The following is a 14,631-nucleotide window of genomic DNA, read 5'->3' on the forward strand; positions in this document are numbered from 1 at the left end:
GTTAATTGCAAAACAGCCCCTAATTAAAATTTTAGTTACATAAGAGACCACAAAATGCTGAGGAAAAGTAGAATCGAACTCCAAGGTTCAAAGGTTACATAAAAGACCCTAATCCGCCACATGACCTTCGAAGTTTCAATGTGATTGCAGTAAAAACAAACAGTGTTTTCAACCGTGGAGATTGCAATAAACTGTAACATATCAAACAGAAAGCTTTTTATTTTTCTCATAACATAAAACTCAACATCACTTGCAATGTTAAAGACACGACTTAAGCTTATTTGGTAAAGATGGTCCTAACTTTCTGAAGACAGAACTCAACTCATGTGTCAAAGATTTGATCTTTGATGAGATGTTTTTCATTTGGAGAATCTGTGTCGATCATGAGGCGAAGTGTAATCGATGTTTGGTCCATGAGGGATGATCCCAAAAGGGTTGATCGACGGGTGGCTTCCATAGTAATGCTGCTTGATGTGATTCATGTTAACCGTGCTACTCATACCGGGGATCTGGAAAATGTCTTTCGTGTAGTTGAACAAATTCGGATACTCCCTTATGAGTTTCTTGTTGCATTTGAAGTGGACTGCATAAACCTGGATCAACGTTTCAACATTAGAGATTCGTTCACATATGGTGTACTTCTTTTTCTTGCTTTGAAAGTATGAACTTACCTCGTCAAATCTTATAAGGGTGACAAACAATCTGATATCTGTTTCAGTCAAAGTGTTACCACAGATGTACCGATGTTTTCCAAGAATCTCCTCACATCTATCTAATGCTTCATACACTTGCTCCACTGCCTACATATAAGAACCATAAACTTTACATTCTCATGGGATCAATTAGCATATACAGTAATAGCTTTATTCATGGCTTCCACACTTACCTCCTCATAAGGTCCTTGTTTCTTTGCAAACCCGCATCTATAGACACCATTATTTATCCCATTGTAAATCCATTCATTAGTTTCATCGATTTTAGCTTGGAGATGGGAAGGGTAAAGATCAAGATCAGGATTTCCCGCAATATGATTGAACTCAGTGTTGAACATCCGGATTATTTCTGCACTCTCGTTGTTAACAACAGTTTTGAGCTTCTTATCCCACAGAACCTAACATAAAAACCAAAACTCATGACTAACTAGTAACTACTTCCGACTGAAAGAGACTTAAAAGACATTGAGAAGCCAAAAGACTTACAGGAACAGTATACTTCCCGGTGTAGTTTGGGCTAGCAATCTCATAGAGTTCTCTTACACTCTTAGCACCATTAAGATGGTCAGGATCAGCTCCTGGAACTTCGGTATCTGAACCTGGAAAGACCCATCCCATATGTTCATCGGTTTCTTTGGTTCTTCCCCAAATGGGTTTTACAGACTGATGGAAATCAAACAAAGAACAATTCGATCAATACCATCAGGAAATGGTATGATTCTACATAACAATAAGCAGTGTTAAAGGGTTGAGTCTACGCACCGAGAAGCTTATTGCATCGTCAAGTCCTTTGATCTTTAAGTATGAAAGGCATCTAGAAGCCCATGGACAAGCATACGATATGTAAAGATGGTATCTACCAGATTCAGCTGGAAACTGAGAATTGGAATCTTTTGAAACGAAGTTACGGAATGTCGATGCAGTTCTTTGAAAAGCTCCTGAATCTGATGTCTCATCAACCGCAGATCGAGCCATTGATACTGTACACTGATGACAAATCAAAAGCATAGGGACCAACTTTCAATTTCATGAACAAAAACAGAACATCATAGTATGGACCTAAACGGATCAAACGTTAATAACTTTTAGCTCAAAATCAGTTTCTTTTGGGAATTCTCAGAATTTGATGCATCATGGAGACCATACCCAAATCAAACACAAACCCAGAAAACCTGTAAGAATCTAATGCAAGTATGCACAAAGAGAAATGGAATTTGGAAATCAAGGAAAATCAATCGTGATGATGTGTACCTGAAGACGAGATCCACGAGTAGTGAACTTTGAAGCGAGAGAGAGGAAGCTGGTGTTGCTAATGATCGTGGAATAAGACATCAACCAGGAGCTATATAAGTTGAAGATTCACCTGATCCATTATCTATATACATAGTCCACAAGGCTTCAGAGTCAATTTCGGCGACGTATTAATATGTCACTGCTTCTGTCATGCCCAACCTGTGATAATTTGGTTGCTTTCGGAGGAATATTCAATTCAAAAAAAGTACAAACCTTTGCAATAAAAAAAAAAAAAAAGTTCACATTTTTGCTACTTAATTAGTGTCCCTGTTTAAAACTGGCCACTTAGAGAAAATCCCACTTCTATTTTGTCAAAACTTTTGTACTTTTACATCAGTAACAACTTAATCACCACAGAGTGAAGAACATTGGTTTTGTTGTTCATGTCTAGAATCTTGATAGATAGATTCATACCCTTCACTTGGTGATAATAGTCTAAATCCCACTCTCCAGTCTTTAGAATCTACTGAACAGGCGACAAAAAACGCAGCAAAAGCATACCATGTCATTGCCTCAACGCGGCTACATTCCACGGTTTCTTGATCCACCACAATGTGGATTTGCTATTCAAACAGAGAGTACAAAGCAACTGTGGGAGATGTAATCACTACTAGCCTACTCCTCTGGAGATTCTCTCAGTCAAATCAGTAACAAGGTTGTTTTTGCCAGACTCAGAACAAGCTGTAGTGAAAGCAGCTAAGGTAACACGATCAGCACTACTGTCCTTCTCCAACAATTTCTGAAAGAACAGAGCTGCCACTCCAACTTTCTTCTCGCTACATAACTTTCTAACAAGTGTCCTAACCGTTCTAATCCACAGCTTCTTATCTAAAGGTTCAAGCAGAATCATTGCATTGGCTGAATCATTCCTCTTACAATACTCATATGCTAATGTGACTCGAGTTACCTCAGGAGGAGATAAACCTCTGTCAATCATCGCTTCGTAAAGCTTACAAGCTTCATCTACCATGGACTTCTTGCAGAGACCGCTTATTAGTGAACCATAAGTGAAGCTATCAGGAACACAACCATGCCTCTTCATGTTGTGAAAATATTTCAAAGCCAGATCAATGTCGCCTTCTTTACAATAACAGCTTATCATAGACGTATAAGTCTCCTTCGTTGGAATCAATCCAAGACTCACCACCAACTGAAAAAGCCTCTCACTTTCCTTCATTTTCTTTTGCCTACAAAATGCAGCTATCAGTATGTTGTTCAGGCGCATATCGGCTTCAAAACCAGTCTTATTCATCCGACAGAAAAAAGCAAGAGCTTGGTTAATGTCATTTTGCTTACACTGTTCTTGAATAAGAATAGTGTAAGTAACTCCATCAGCTTCTAATCCACAAGAAAATGCTTTATTCAGCAACTCATATGCCTCAGGTGCCCTTGATTTCTTACAGAGACTGTCAATAGCTGCATTATACGTATAAATATTCGGCATAAAACCTTCATCACCCATCAAATTCATCAACTCGTACGCTCTACCGAAGCTTCCTGCTTTACAGTGACCATTGATGAGTGTTGTATACGTGTTCACGTTCGGAAACAAACCCTGTTCTTTCATTCTACTAAACAACATCTCTGCACGGTTCAACTTATCTTCCTTGCAATACCCACCAATCATCGAAGTATAAGTATGCACATTGGGTTTGTAAGTATCACTACGAACGAGTTTCAGGAACAGCCTAAACGCTTTCTCAGTCCATCCTCTTTTACATAGCCCATCAATTAAAGCCGTGTGTGTATACACATTTGGCTTCCACCCATTTCTAACCATTTCCTCTAACATTTCAAAAGCCTGCTTGATACTACCCTTCTTGCATAACCCATCAATCAAAGACGTAAAATTTATCAAGTTTGGCTTAAACCCTAGATCAATCATCTTACGGAAATACCAAATCGCTCTATTCACTAAACCATTCTCACACAATGCAGTGAGAATCAAGGTACATGTAGCGTTATCAGGAATAAATCCTCTTTGAATCATTCCAGTTAACCATCTATCAGCTTCCTGAATCTTACCATCTCTAAAACAACCAATAACCATAAGCTTATAAGAACTAGAATCCGGAACTACTCCTCTCACAGACATTTCGTCGAACACATTCTCTGCATATTCAATCAAACCCAACTCAACGGCAATTTCGAGAACACAATTCATAGTTATCGAGCTAGGTGTTAACCCCTGATTCTGCATATCCATAACCATACCAACAGCCTCATTCAATCTCCCAATCTCCGAGAAATTTCTAAGCATGCATCGCATAACCTCGTGAGCTTTCTGCAAATTCCCATTAGCAAGCAAAGAATCAGCGGTTACGAGATACAATCTCATGAAATGTCGGAACTTTTCGAAACCCACTGCCCAATAGAAGAAGCACAGAGCAACCATCGAACCAGATTCGCTCGCGAGTGAAGCCACCACAGTGATCGCTTGCTCGTGGGTAAGAGAATTAGCATCGAAGTCGAGATTGACTCGGTGTGGGGATGATACGACATGGTTTTGACGAAGATAGGAAGTACAAACCAATGAACAGACCGATTTAACGAGACATTGAGAAGGTGACGATGATGGAGAAGAAGGAAGAGACAAATCACTGGATTCATGATCGGAAGAGATCAATCTGAAGAAGAAAAGAGAACAGAGAGAATTGGGTATCTCAAAAGTTCTAAGAAGGAATCGATTCGACTTAGGAAGAAGAAGAGATAACATTGGAGCTTTAATGGCTCGTCCTCTTGAGTGTGAGACAGAGTTGCAAAAATGTAATCTTTATATATAAATGATTTTATCAAAAAAATAGTTTTATAATACATCGGAGCATCTGATACAACTATGATCAAGGAACTTAGCCACAAGGCTCTCAGGTTCAGGGATCAGTGAGGAAGTTACGCTGTTCCAGAAATGGAACGTTAAGGACTCATTGAGTATCTTCTTGAACGATTCGTCTTGCTGCGATCTCTCATCTTCTATTGCAGGGTATGCAAAATAGCTGCTTCACCAAAATCAAAACAGGATCAAAGTTAAAAGCTTTGCAAAAAGATGAAGTCTTTGAGCAAAGTCATAAAGAGAGCTTTACTTTGTGATCTGTTGTGAGTTGATTGGGAAGAAAACAGAGGACGGTCGAATGTTCAGCTCCTGTTGATTCATACGCCGATTCTTCCCGTTTAAAAACCGTTTAGCTACTCGGGTCAAGAGATCTGCTCCGTTGCATCGCAAACACTTATCATCGTAAGTCAAGTAGTACTCGTTCAAGCATTCAAGTAAGAATGGGCTGCAGAGAGAGGTTAAAAGTTGAAACATCAGACAGAAACATTGTCGGTTACTAAGATGGGAATCGATGTTTTGAATGTAGCAAAGCATTGGTTTGTGTTTATGAACCTTTTCTTTTCGAATGACATAACAGCACCGTTCAGTGATTCACCGGCTACCTGATCCTCCATGCCAATAGTATTTCTCAAAGACGATAATGAACCCAAAACTATCACATCAGAATCGAGGTAAACCCCGCCATATCTGCATCAATACGCAATCATGCTTCATTTCACAAGTAACAAAAGTGATCAATTAGTTGATTAGAGAGTGATCAAGATTTACTTATAAAGGGCGGCAAGCCGAACGAGTTCACTGTAGTGAGTAGGATAGAACTTAGTTTTTCTCCAATCAAACCATACAGAAGCAAATACATGAGTAGGAGTATCCTGCAGCAACTCATCAAGGTTGGGCATTGCCACAGCAACTTTATAACTGCAACATAGAGAAAAGAATCAACCAAACCATTACTAAATGGAGGAGTTAAGAGACAGCATTATGTGTTACTCACTAACCTATCTTTCACAAAGCTGTTCCTGAAGAAATCAAGCTCAACAGTCTCTGAGAAAACCACAACACAAGCATCTCGATGCTGAGACAGTAAGCTCTCAAGCCCTCTTTGATGTCTAACACTAAACATCCAACCAGGTGAATTCCACACCATAAACACTCTCATAGAACATTTCTCCTTTCTAAAAAACGAATCCATAAAATCCGAAAACGACAAACTCGGTTCTATACCAGGATAATATCCCCATTTTGTTCCATCTGCATACATATGTTCTGTAACCTCATCATGCTTCCTCTCAGATTCCACATTCTTCTGTTCCTCTCTCTCAATTTTCTCATCATTGTCTAATGTCTTACGTTCACCTCTCTTGATCTCACCAACACTACTCAGCAACCTAAACTCATTTGGTTCCTTCTTCTCTGAAACAACACTCAATGGCTTCTTTGCCATAAAAGGGTTTCTCTTAATCTGATTCAACCTCCATTTCTGCACAACCTTATCACCTCTAGTCAATCCAGTATTCCCAACACTATCAGGATCCTGCAACATTGGATTATTCAACGGATTCAAAGTCTCAATATTCGACTTAAACATTCTATCTCTCCTCAAGAAATCACCTTTCTTATCAAACCAATCTCCCCAACCTTGTCTCAAAGGCGAGACCTTTTTACCAGATTTTAACAACAAGGCATCTTCCACACTCGTAACCTCAACAATCTTCCTACGAATAGATTCATCTAAAGGAACATCATCAGATCCAAACGCAGCTCTACTACTCTTATCTCCTGAACTATCAGAATCTATACTAAAACCTGTGTAATCGTAATCCCATTCATCTATAGATCGTTTATTGAAAGCTCTTCTTATAACTCCATTAACATGATCGAAGTAAAACCCAGAAGATGAAGCAGCCTTGTTCCGATTAAGATCCACTTCTTGCTCTTGCTCTGCGTCTTGATTCTCATCTTCCTCATTCGAAACGCCGTCGTCTTCGATCGCATCGTCGTGCTCGTCGATTCTGTCTTCGGTTGAGGTAGTGGATCCTCTTCCTCCTCCGCCGGTGGTTTCAACGTCGGAATCTGAGACGAGGACAGAATCAGGGAACAAAACTGTGTCTTCGCTGGAGCCAGAGCGGAGGTGATTCGGCGAGTGAGATGAGAAGAGTGAGAGACGAGTGTAGAGAAGTGAGACGGAAGCGAGAAGAAGAACGGCAGACATAACGGCGCAAGCTTGTGCACCGTGACGGGAACGTGAACGCCGTGACCTCAACATCGCCAATAACTCTCTCCTCCGTCGGAATCTAACGGCGATCCGATCTGATTTATTTGAATTCGTTGCAATTGAGAGTGTATCTTAAAATGCCACCTCTCACTGGTCTGTTTAACCAATTAAAGACAAGCAATTAGTAAAACAATAATCGAGGTTTGGTTTCAATATTTGTGAACTCTTGTAATCAATTTCTCTTACCGAACATGCGAACAATTTTAACATGGTTCCACAGCCTGCACTGAACTCTTGAAGCAAGTTCCTCACGTCTAAGATCATGTTAACGTCATAGGCATATGCATTTGATGGACTCTACGTAAAAGGAAAGATTTAGAGTCTCCCAATTTTAGTCTCGGGGTTGCTCACTTTCATCAGCTAGAACCTTGAAGTTAGTACCAAACTCTTGTTTAAGCAATCTCACATCGGATGTCTCTAGCTTGTAGGAGATGGGAATGGTCACGAGTTGGCCTTTGTCCACCAGCTCTTTGATCTTCACCAGCTCATCTAAAGCAACATTTGGATTCGGAGTACCTTTTGGAGAAAATCTTGGTTTAAATCAAAATCTGCATAGTAGACCAAAATTTCGATTATAGTATAGTCCTCAGACCGATCCGAGAAAATCCCAACCTAACTAGTCAAGTCTAGGCTCTTAATTTCTTAGTCAAAACGAAACATATACATCATTGTTAAGCAAAAGTGTACAAGGCAAGTCTAGGCTCTTGATTGCTAAGTCAAACGAAACGTATACATCATATGTTAACCAAAAGTCTACACCATCCCACTTTAACCAATACTGGAGCTTGTTCCTGAGAGGCTGCTTCGCCATATTTGAACCATTTCATATTGAGCCAATAACATGTTTATAGAGATCTTAAGATCAGTCAGTATAGAAAGTAGAAACACTGAACTCAAGATTCTTATGCAAATTAAAAGGCAAATTCTTTGGTGATGCTAATAAGAAAGTGAGCTAAAAGGTTTCAAATTGTTTTGGATCTTTGATTTTGGTTCAGTGTTTGATTTTGGTTCTAATGTCGAAACGTCCCATTTTGGTTTTTCTTGTTTGGTTCGGTTGAGGTTCAATTAACCAGAAATAGTTCTTTTAGAAAAAAATAGAACAAATCCACATTAGACTAATTACATACCGCTATTACGAAAAAATAAACTAGATTCACGGCGATTTGTTATCTGCTTTAAAAGTAAGATAATTTATACATCTAGGGTTGCCTGAATTTTCAGCCCTATACTAGTTGGAATCTCAACTTTCCATCCTAAATTTTTAGCCACTTGAAAAACCACCATAAACAATTTTAATCTCGATAAAACTACATGTACTTTCAGATTTGTTCTTAAAACTACACCTCCAATTGAACCGACCAGTTAACCAAAAATTATACATCCGGTTTGACTTACCCAAAATTTAACCGAACTTATTCGATTTCGACTCTATTTTAACCCAATTTAGACTCAAAAAATATATTCTCTAGAAGAAAAATACTTTTTATTTATTTTTGATAAAAACTTAAAAATAAATAAATTAATTTTACCAAAATAATAAAATAAAAAAAAAATACCACACAAAATTATATAATAAAATTTTAGTATATATTTTGGTAATAAACAAAATATACCGCAAAATAATATAACAAAATAGACAACAAATTCCTTTTATAATTACAATGGTGTTATATATATATATATATAAATGTATATGGTATATACTCTAAATTTAATAATTCAAAGGTCATTTTCTTTTTTAAAACACCATAATCATATATAAATATATATATATATATATATACATATATAACTCATCTTGAAATATATAAAAAGAAAACTGAATCTATAAAGAAAAATAAATTTATAAATACCATAATATATACTTTGATTATGATGTTTACGGATATATATAAAAATAAATTTGGCATATATTTTGAATTTCATTACATATATAAAGTTCAAAGGTCATATATTATGATTTCAAGAAAAATGAATATTTTGTTTAAAATAAAGACATAGCTTTATATTTATAAAAAATATAAATGATTGCCAAAAGGAAAATATATATGTTTGTATATTATCAAAATTTTATAACAAAATGTAGCTCAAAATATAATTTGGGGTATATTTTGTCATAATAATTTTTGCTAAAATTAAGTTATAATTTAATATTTTTAATTGTTTATCACAAATATCACAAATAAAAATTAATAAAAATAATTTTACTTCTTAATAAGACAATTTATTTACATTTTGTTTGGGTCAAAATTAGGCTAAAATAAAGTCAAAATCGTATTAATTTCGGTTAAATTATGGGTAAGTCAAACCGAATGTATAATTATCGGTTAACTGGTCGGTTCAATTGGAGGCGTAGTTTTAAGAACAAATCCGAAAGTACATGTAGTTTTATCGAGATTAAAATTGTTTATGGTGGTTTTTCGAGTGGTTAAAAATTTAGGGTGGAAAGTTGAAATTCTAACTAGTATAGGGTTGAAAATTCAGGCATCCCATACATCTATTCAAAGTTATATTCTCGCTCAAAAGACATTTGATATTTCTAAGAAGAAACAGGTCAATTACATGAAACCCGGTCTATATTGCAGTCATATAGAATATTTAAAAGTTTTTTTATTCATATATATTTGACCATATCCTCCAGTTACATGGAATAGAATAAGGTACTTAACATTAAAGATTTTTTGCTTTAGTTTAACAGCATACATGAGGAGTACGTCTAAGCTTAGCAATTGTACTCACAAGTACAAAGTTGTGAGTACTTGTCTCCGCGACAAGTTGCAAATCCGGTATTGTAAACTCGAAAACACTCGTTTAGGCATGATTCAATATCACATGGGTGGCCAAGTTTTATGACCGAGGTACATGTTTTTAACTGCTTTGCACTTGAAAATACCAAAAAGCCTAAAACAAAAACAAATTGTATTAATACTTAACAATTTTTGAAGTATAGCATATATTGTCAGATTTATACCAAGTAAATGAAAGAGGCATAAGATATGTATATGTATATTTGCTTTAATATTTTAAAAACATTAAATAAATCGTATTGAATGTTTTGTTGGGGGAAAACGTTTTTATGGCATTAGACATTAAACATTAAAACAAATTGCAATAAAATAGGTCAATAATAAAATGATTTCTTCTAGGGTCATAAATTTCCCCAGCCATGCTTAAAAGTAATAGACGCATCGTTTTCGAAAGCTAAGTTTTGAATTTTATAACATAACTAATTCAATGTAATACAAGATATATACGAACTTTTACCTGAGAGAACAAACATGCAGATGAACAGATAAGAACACAGTAGTTTTGCCATGACTTGGGAATCAATAAGAAGATTACGTTAATCTAACAATTGTTTGTTTCGAAAAATTCTTTACATTGAAAGATGAGATGGGAAAAGAAAGTATTTATAGATTATAAGTGATGTGAGAAACATAGAAGAAATATACTCTTTTGGCAACATATTTAAACTAATGTGAAAAGAGTCAAAATTATTATTTTGGCAAAAACATTTCTCATAATAATTAGTTTGAACGTTGACCAACAAAATGGAAAAAAAAAAAGAGATTTCTGAAAAGTAACACCATATATATATAATATTAAATATTTGGTAATGGTCAACATATAATTTCTATGCATTCATTTTCTATGGAAAATTGTATAGTAATATAATTACTCATCCAATTATGGAAAGAACAAAAGGGACCAAAAATATTTACAAATTAAAACCATTACAAAAAAATTATTAAAAAAATCATTAAACATATAGATTCGATGTATAATAAGTGTACAATAAAATTAGAAAGAATTTAAATATAATTTCAGTTTACTATTTAAAATTTAATTGTACAACTTAATGTTGATAAAAATTAAAAACTCCACATTATATCGAAAATCAGATCCAAACTAATTAATTTGCATAATCGTTATTAATATGAAAAAAATCATACATGTTCTAATTCTATCCATTATGGTTTTGAATTGGGACCAACATGTTGAAATTTTCATCGTCATTCCTTTTCTGTAGGATATAATTATAGAACACATGTGTTTTTCTGAATGTTGATTAATTGTTGAAGAATATAAACAATATTTTGATATTTCTTCCATTTTTAGATCACAAAATCGCGTTGTTCTCGGTTTGAACCCGGTTCATGATTCTTGATTCAATAATCATAAGTAATATCGCACCAAAATCTTCTTATCAATGGCAAATCAAAGAGACTAGGAAATGACAGAAGCAGAGAATGAAAAAAATGAAAAGAAACCTCACACACGTAACGTAACAAACAAGAAACGTTAATCTCTTGCCTACGTACATAACGTAACTAACTTTTTCTGACAAACGGGTTATTTTTTGTAGTTTCCGCTGTTTCCAATCAGCTCAGAATCAATCGAAATGTCTTCCGGATGACAACCAAACTCAGAACAGCAACGAGCCACTGAAGGATACTGAAGACATCCAATCTGTGAAAACAAAAGGGATAATGAAATAGCAGAGCAAAGCAGCAATAGCAACATAAAGCAACTCTTTTCCAAACCCCTCTTGAGCATTCGGTTGTTTTGGCATGAACATGTCTAAAGGGCTAGGTAGTTTTTCATCTTGCACACGTCTCGGAAGTTTCTTGCCCTGTAGACGTCTCTTAATAGCCCTTACAATCTCCTCCACAAGAGAAGTATCATTGCTGCTATGCAAATCATGAAAAAAAAACTAAAACAGTCAAAACCAAAACTCTTTCCAATCTTCTTCTATAGTCACGTAAATAAAATAAAATTATTACCTGTAATCTGCTGAGGTGAAACCAGTATCTGTGCAGATAAAATTCACATTTCTCATCCAATGCTCGGCAAATGGATGATCCCTGAAGCCCTGAATCGTCAACGTTTCCAAAAAACTCTCTCCAAATCTACCATTGAACATATTCACGTCGTCTTCTGAAACCCTATAGAAGACAGGGATCAACACGAGTTTTCCTTCCCTACGTCGATCATAGATCCTCACCGCTTCGTGCAAACACAACTCTGACGCTGTGTACCGGTCAGAGAAAATCACTAATGCGACATTTGAGTTATCGATCGCTCTGAAAATGTGTTCCATGCCTCTTCCTCTTCGCTCGTCACTATCTATGAAAACGTTAAACCCTTCGTCATTTAAGGCTCTTTCCACATGCCTAATGAATCCGTCGCTCTGATCGCTTTCACCATGATTGATAAACACTAGAGGACGTGCTTGTATCGCCATTGGATTAGGGTCTTATTGTTTTCGAAACAATCTATTTGTCAAACTACTCTCTTTTTAAGAAACTACACCAGTTTTCAAAATTTCCAACTAGATCAATCTTTCATAATTAAGACAACGTTTTTCCATGTACATTTTTTCTTCTAAAACTAACGTTTCAGTTTTCCAAATAAAAATCAAACAAAGTCTAAAAATCGATCATAATTTAGTTAAATAAACGTTTGCTACAAATTGCCAAATGAAAAATCATTAATAGTTTAATACACATATTTAACTAGGCTTGGGCTTAATTGTGTCCCTTAAAATCTGCTTGGGCTTGTGTCCCTCAAAACTTACGGGCTCTGTCTACCTCCACTCCCAAGTATTTGCTAAAAACCTTTTATACTTCTTACGGTACGCTAACCTTAATATTCACTCTCCTTCGTAATATTCGCACATTCCTATGAATGGAACGTTCTCCTCAAGACTGTCGTGCAAGTGAAACATTCAAAAGGCAGTTTTTTGTGATCCTAAGCAAATTGTTGAAAACATCCTTAACAGTTACACATATTCCAACTCACACAGGCATGAAAAGCGGGTAATGCATATATATGGGTAAATTATGCACATTTTCTTTATATATAAATATTAACAAACACACAAAACACACACATGTACAAGTACAAACACGAGCCTGATCATGTCAAAGCACGCGATCACTCACACGGTCAGGCGAACTTCCTGCGGATTAGAACCAAAAACAAAACACCTACAAACCATTGAGGAGTCTTGTAGAAACTCGTGTCATTGAATATTAAAGGTGCTATGAAATTACAGAGACCAGCCAAAACAAGAGCGAAGAAAATCTCTGTTTCAATGGGCAATTCCTTCTCTTTAGTGGGAACGTATGGTAGCTGTCTCTTAACGTCCCGAACAATCGCATCCACAAGATAGCTATCTATTCTGCCAAATCGATAAGAACAGTATTGATATAGTATCAACCTAAAAATTTCTAACTAAAAACCATAAGTTAAATTTTAATATGTACTCTCAACTGATATTACATTATAAAAAAAAAACCTTAACTTGAGACAGAACACAAAATACCTGTGGACTTCTGAGGTGAAGCCGGTCTTGGACGAAATAGATTTCACAGAGTTCACCCAACGTTCGGCCATAGGTTCCTCCTTAGGAGACTGTCTCTGCACCGTTTCTATAAAACAACTTCCAAATTTACCTTTGAAATTTTTCACGTCGTCTGTATTGACCCTGTAGAAGACAGGGATCACTGTTAGTTTCCCTTCCTTCACGCAATCATCAATCTTCACGAGCTCGTTTAAGCACCAGTCTGACTCCGAGAACCGGTCAGAGAAGATCACGAGTGCCATCTTTGAGTTTTCGATTCTCTTGAAGAGGTTTTGAAGGTCTCTCCCTTTCATCTCGTTGCTATCAATGAAAACGTTGACCCCTGCAATTCTCAAGGCTTTCACTACATGACTCACGAAGCCGTGGCGCAGCTCCTTTCCTCGGAAACTAACAAACACCTGGGGTCGTGGTCGGGGTGGAAGACTTTGCGGTGGCTGAAGAGGGCGAGCATAAGGAAGAGGAGGTCGTGGTCGGGTTAGGAGCACGGGAGGAGTAAGAGGTCGTGGTCGGGATTCAGGAATGGGAGGAGGAGGAGGACTAGGAGGGTCCATTGGTCGTTGCCTGGTTGGTTTATCAGCCAAAACCAACAAAGAAAGGATTTGTGAAGAACACTTGGGAACTTCCTAGTTCTTATTATATGGAAAACGTAAGACTTTCTTTTCTTTATTAATTCATATTCCTGGAGAGCAAGACGGTAACTTCGATGCAGTTCCGATCCAGTACTCTTTTTTCGGATAAAGTATTAAGCTTATTTTTTATACCATGGGTTCGTTCGTGATGGCTTAATACGATACAATAACTAGCTACCTAATTTCAACTAATCTCTTTTATAATATTGTGCTAGTCAATAAAATTAAGCTGATTAATTTCCTTTAGCCATGTAATTAACACTTCATCTAAATGGCTTTCCCTATAAGAATTTTGATTCCAATAAATCGTGTAGTATGGTTTGGAATATGAGTCGGATCTTGTCGCGTTACACCGAGTTTTTTTTTTTTTTTTTGGGAAAAGTTTACCCAAAAATCATGTTATGCCAGCAAAGAAACCATGTAATAAAACTCATAACCAAATATAGTTTTATGTCAAAATTTAAATATCGTTATCGATATAATTGTTGTTACTACCAAACCATAAGAAAACCAATCCTTTGGAA

The 14,631-nt window shown here is 36.2% G+C and overlaps 6 protein-coding genes and 1 pseudogene across 10 annotated transcripts; all 7 read right to left on the bottom strand.

Annotated features, from left to right (window-relative positions):
- Positions 1-15: 15 nt before the first annotated feature.
- On the bottom strand, positions 16-2,225 carry AT4G19880 (Glutathione S-transferase family protein). 3 transcript variants are annotated; one of them, NM_118108.8, is made up of 6 exons: positions 1,965-2,225; positions 1,476-1,700; positions 1,200-1,376; positions 887-1,111; positions 672-800; positions 16-593 (listed from the first exon to the last, which is right to left on the bottom strand). In NM_118108.8, exons 1-6 carry the CDS (start codon positions 2,043-2,045, stop codon positions 360-362), a joined length of 1,071 nt encoding a protein of 356 aa, NP_193723.3. In that variant the 5' UTR covers positions 2,046-2,225; the 3' UTR covers positions 16-359. The 3 variants fall into 3 exon arrangements, with proteins under 3 accessions (NP_193723.3, NP_001031672.1, NP_001031671.1); NM_001036595.2 differs by having other exon boundaries at positions 60-593; positions 668-800; positions 1,965-2,108; NM_001036594.1 differs by having other exon boundaries at positions 60-800; positions 1,965-2,092.
- On the bottom strand, positions 2,226-4,739 carry AT4G19890 (Pentatricopeptide repeat (PPR-like) superfamily protein). Its single transcript, NM_001203845.2, has one exon. It carries the CDS (start codon positions 4,720-4,722, stop codon positions 2,617-2,619), a length of 2,106 nt encoding a protein of 701 aa, NP_001190774.1. The 5' UTR covers positions 4,723-4,739; the 3' UTR covers positions 2,226-2,616.
- A 20-nt stretch (positions 4,740-4,759) lies between these two features.
- On the bottom strand, positions 4,760-7,287 carry AT4G19900 (alpha 1,4-glycosyltransferase family protein). 2 transcript variants are annotated; one of them, NM_118109.3, is made up of 5 exons: positions 5,835-7,287; positions 5,605-5,754; positions 5,389-5,523; positions 5,087-5,281; positions 4,760-4,999 (listed from the first exon to the last, which is right to left on the bottom strand). In NM_118109.3, exons 1-5 carry the CDS (start codon positions 7,100-7,102, stop codon positions 4,813-4,815), a joined length of 1,935 nt encoding a protein of 644 aa, NP_193724.2. In that variant the 5' UTR covers positions 7,103-7,287; the 3' UTR covers positions 4,760-4,812. The 2 variants fall into 2 exon arrangements, with proteins under 2 accessions (NP_193724.2, NP_001329702.1); NM_001341377.1 differs by having other exon boundaries at positions 4,765-4,999; positions 5,389-5,754; positions 5,835-7,171.
- Positions 7,288-7,443: 156 nt separating this feature from the next.
- On the bottom strand, positions 7,444-7,689 carry AT4G19902 (annotated as a pseudogene). Its single transcript has one exon.
- Positions 7,690-9,679: 1,990 nt separating this feature from the next.
- LCR38 (low-molecular-weight cysteine-rich 38) lies at positions 9,680-10,480 on the bottom strand. Its single transcript, NM_001036596.2, has 2 exons — positions 10,376-10,480; positions 9,680-10,012 (listed from the first exon to the last, which is right to left on the bottom strand). Exons 1-2 carry the CDS (start codon positions 10,425-10,427, stop codon positions 9,834-9,836), a joined length of 231 nt encoding a protein of 76 aa, NP_001031673.1. The 5' UTR covers positions 10,428-10,480; the 3' UTR covers positions 9,680-9,833.
- Positions 10,481-11,537: 1,057 nt separating this feature from the next.
- AT4G19910 (Toll-Interleukin-Resistance (TIR) domain family protein) lies at positions 11,538-12,356 on the bottom strand (the record flags this gene model as incomplete). The annotated part of the gene is made up of 2 exons (NM_202848.1): positions 11,538-11,802; positions 11,896-12,356. 2 exons carry the CDS (start codon positions 12,354-12,356, stop codon positions 11,538-11,540), a joined length of 726 nt encoding a protein of 241 aa, NP_974577.1.
- A 510-nt stretch (positions 12,357-12,866) lies between these two features.
- Positions 12,867-14,196, bottom strand: AT4G19920 (Toll-Interleukin-Resistance (TIR) domain family protein). Its single transcript, NM_118110.4, has 2 exons — positions 13,440-14,196; positions 12,867-13,295 (listed from the first exon to the last, which is right to left on the bottom strand). The coding sequence occupies exons 1-2, from the start codon at positions 14,027-14,029 to the stop codon at positions 13,061-13,063; spliced, it is 825 nt and encodes a 274-aa protein (NP_193725.3). The 5' UTR covers positions 14,030-14,196; the 3' UTR covers positions 12,867-13,060.
- Positions 14,197-14,631: the final 435 nt, after the last annotated feature.

The sequence above is a fragment of the Arabidopsis thaliana genome, chromosome 4, assembly GCF_000001735.4.
Source record: "Arabidopsis thaliana chromosome 4, partial sequence".
Taxonomy (NCBI): domain Eukaryota; kingdom Viridiplantae; phylum Streptophyta; class Magnoliopsida; order Brassicales; family Brassicaceae; genus Arabidopsis; species Arabidopsis thaliana.

Bases quoted from the DNA above. Each gene is read 5' to 3' on its own strand.
- AT4G19920 (NM_118110.4), bottom strand. From the start codon at position 14,029: ATGGACCCTCCTAGTCCTCCTCCTCCTCCCATTCCTGAATCCCGACCA. The intron at 13,296-13,439 runs GTATTTTGTGTT...TCGATTTGGCAG, and splicing joins TTCACCTCAGAAGTCCACAG to AATAGATAGCTATCTTGTGG.
- AT4G19880 (NM_001036594.1), bottom strand. From the start codon at position 2,045: ATGTCTTATTCCACGATCATTAGCAACACCAGCTTCCTCTCTCTCGCT. The intron at 1,377-1,475 runs GTGCGTAGACTC...GATTTCCATCAG, and splicing joins ACGATGCAATAAGCTTCTCG to TCTGTAAAACCCATTTGGGG. The intron at 1,112-1,199 runs GTAAGTCTTTTG...TTTTTATGTTAG, and splicing joins CCGGGAAGTATACTGTTCCT to GTTCTGTGGGATAAGAAGCT.
- AT4G19890 (NM_001203845.2), bottom strand. From the start codon at position 4,722: ATGTTATCTCTTCTTCTTCCTAAGTCGAATCGATTCCTTCTTAGAACT.
- AT4G19900 (NM_118109.3), bottom strand. From the start codon at position 7,102: ATGTTGAGGTCACGGCGTTCACGTTCCCGTCACGGTGCACAAGCTTGC. The intron at 5,755-5,834 runs GTTAGTGAGTAA...TCTATGTTGCAG, and splicing joins AACAGCTTTGTGAAAGATAG to TTATAAAGTTGCTGTGGCAA. The intron at 5,000-5,086 runs GTAAAGCTCTCT...TTGGTGAAGCAG, and splicing joins AACTCACAACAGATCACAAA to CTATTTTGCATACCCTGCAA.
- LCR38 (NM_001036596.2), bottom strand. From the start codon at position 10,427: ATGGCAAAACTACTGTGTTCTTATCTGTTCATCTGCATGTTTGTTCTC. The intron at 10,013-10,375 runs GTAAAAGTTCGT...TTTTTGTTTTAG, and splicing joins CTGCATGTTTGTTCTCTCAG to GCTTTTTGGTATTTTCAAGT.